The sequence below is a fragment of the Zootoca vivipara genome, chromosome 12 (genome assembly GCF_965207765.1).
Source record: "Zootoca vivipara chromosome 12, rZooViv2.hap1.1, whole genome shotgun sequence".
NCBI classification, from domain to species: Eukaryota; Metazoa; Chordata; class Lepidosauria; order Squamata; family Lacertidae; genus Zootoca; species Zootoca vivipara.
In genome coordinates this window covers 9,571,901-9,574,003 of record NC_142595.1, presented here as the reverse complement: position 1 = coordinate 9,574,003, position 2,103 = coordinate 9,571,901, and the positions used below count along the sequence as shown (strand labels likewise).

Sequence of the window (2,103 nt, the reverse complement as noted above, 5' to 3'; positions counted from 1 at the left end):
TCCTCCACATGCAGCTGCTGGGTGACCTTGGGCTAGTCACACTTCTCTGAAGTCTCTCAGCCTCACTCACCTCACAGAGTGTTTGTTGTGGGGAAGGAAGGGAAAGGAGAATGTTAGCCGCTTTGAGACTCCTCAGGGTAGTGATAAAGCGGGGTATCAGATCCAAACTACTACCCTTCTTCTTCTTCTTCTTCTTCTTCTTCTTCTTCTTCTACTTTTCATGGTTGAAATTTGGGAGAAAAGTGAAGCTTATACAGTGGTACCTCTACTTACGAATTTAATGCATTCCGAACGCACATTTGTAAGTCGAAAAAAATTGTAAGTCGAATCCCATAGGAATGCATTGGGAGAAAAAATTCATAAGTAGAAGCAACCCTATCTAAAAATTCGTAAGTAGAAAAAAATCCTATCTAAACTGGATCCAAGATGGCGGACGGAGCTCCATTCGTAAGTAGAAACATTCGTAAGTAGAGTTATTCGTAAGTAGAGGTACCACTGTATTCAGGCCAATACAGTAATAATAATAAAGCATGATAATAAGCACCGCCCCCCCCCCGGTTTGCAGGAGCCAATTCCGTGGATGAATGAGCCCACAGTCACCACCGAGTGGTACCCGTGGGAATACAATGCATCGCCGCCAGACCTGCCTGAGTTGTGCGAAAAGAAGGCCCTCCGTGCTGTGGCTCACATCTACCTCCCCATCATGGCTGTTCTGTTTTGTGTGCTGGGCGTCCTCGGCAACGGGATCCTGTTGCTGGTGCGCACCCGCTATCACACGGCCCAGTCCCTCGGCGACGTCCTCCTCTTGCACCTGGCCGTTTCCGACTTGCTGCTGCTCCTGACACTGCCTGTGGGCGTGGCTGGGATGGCGGGCAGCTGGAGCCCGGGCACCGGCACGTGCCAGGCCTTGCAGGGCCTCCACGCCCTTAACTTCTACAGTGGCTTCCTGTCCCTCATGGGCCTCACCGTGGACCGCTACGTGGCCATTGTGGGGGCACCTGTCGCCCATCGCCTGCACTCCTCCGCCACCTGCTGGGGTCGGCTTTGCTCAGGGCTAGTGTGGCTGCTCTCCGCGGCTCTGGCGCTGCCCCACTTCTTGTACGCCCGCGTTGAGGACTATGGGGGCGTTCGCCTCTGCAGGGTGGCGGGCATCGCAGTGGCCGTCAGCCTGGTGCAAGTGGCCTTGGGTTTTGTGCTCCCCTTTGCAGTCATGGTGGCCTGCTACACAGCAATCGCCCGTGCTCTCCTGGCCTCCCCGCGTGCCCAGTCTCTCAAGGCCCTGCGCTTGATTTTGGCCCTGGTCCTGGTCTTCCTGGCTTTGCAGCTGCCCTATGCCCTGCTCACCGCACTGGACACAGCCGATTTGATGGAACACCAGGCGTCGAACTGCAAAGTCATCCTCCGCCGGGACTTGGCCCTCCTCATCACTAGTGCCTTGGCCTTTGCCCGCTGCTGCCTGAACCCTGTGCTCCACACCTTCCTGGGCATGCGCTTCCGTAAGGACCTGCAACGGCTGAGCAGGGAATTGGGCTGCCTGAGGCAATGGGCGTGCTGCGGTGACAAGCCCGGCAGCTTCAGACAGCAAGCATCGTTCACCACCCACCTGGAAGGAATCTCAGGAGTGGCACCGTGAAAGAGCAGCACCCAAGTGCCAACCACCTGGGAAGAGTCTTGGCATCTTGGGAAACACACATGCAAACACACACACACACACACACACACACACACACACACCCCTCTGTTTCCTGCATCTTTTTGGCAATAAAGCCTTTATTTAGGATGATGCTGTGTCTTTCTTAATTCTGTGCAATGTGCAGGCTACCCACATGATATAGAAAAAACATGCTCCTTTTCCCTTATGGGGTATCCAAGAGCCAGTATAGAGTCCTTAAGTGGGTTCCCTATCGGTTGTAGAAAACGACAGGGGCCAACCAGAGAATATTGAGAAGCAAAGCAGCTAGTAAGCCTGATTTTTATTCAGCTGTTGCAACAGGGTCCTCACTCACCACATGCAGGACGGAGGAGGAACCCAGAACAACGGCGCGCAAGCCCTTATATCAGGGGTCCCCAGACTACGGCCCGGGGCCCGGATGCGGCCCAATT

At 54.5% G+C, this 2,103-nt stretch overlaps 1 protein-coding gene across 1 annotated transcript; it reads left to right on the top strand.

Annotated features, from left to right (window-relative positions):
• The first annotated feature begins 580 nt into the window (after positions 1–580).
• Positions 581–1,867, top strand: CCR10 (C-C motif chemokine receptor 10). Its single transcript, XM_035135085.3, has one exon. It carries the CDS (start codon positions 581–583, stop codon positions 1,631–1,633), a length of 1,053 nt encoding a protein of 350 aa, XP_034990976.3. The 3' UTR covers positions 1,634–1,867.
• Positions 1,868–2,103: the final 236 nt, after the last annotated feature.

Bases quoted from the DNA above. Each gene is read 5' to 3' on its own strand.
- CCR10 (XM_035135085.3), top strand. From the start codon at position 581: ATGAATGAGCCCACAGTCACCACCGAGTGGTACCCGTGGGAATACAAT.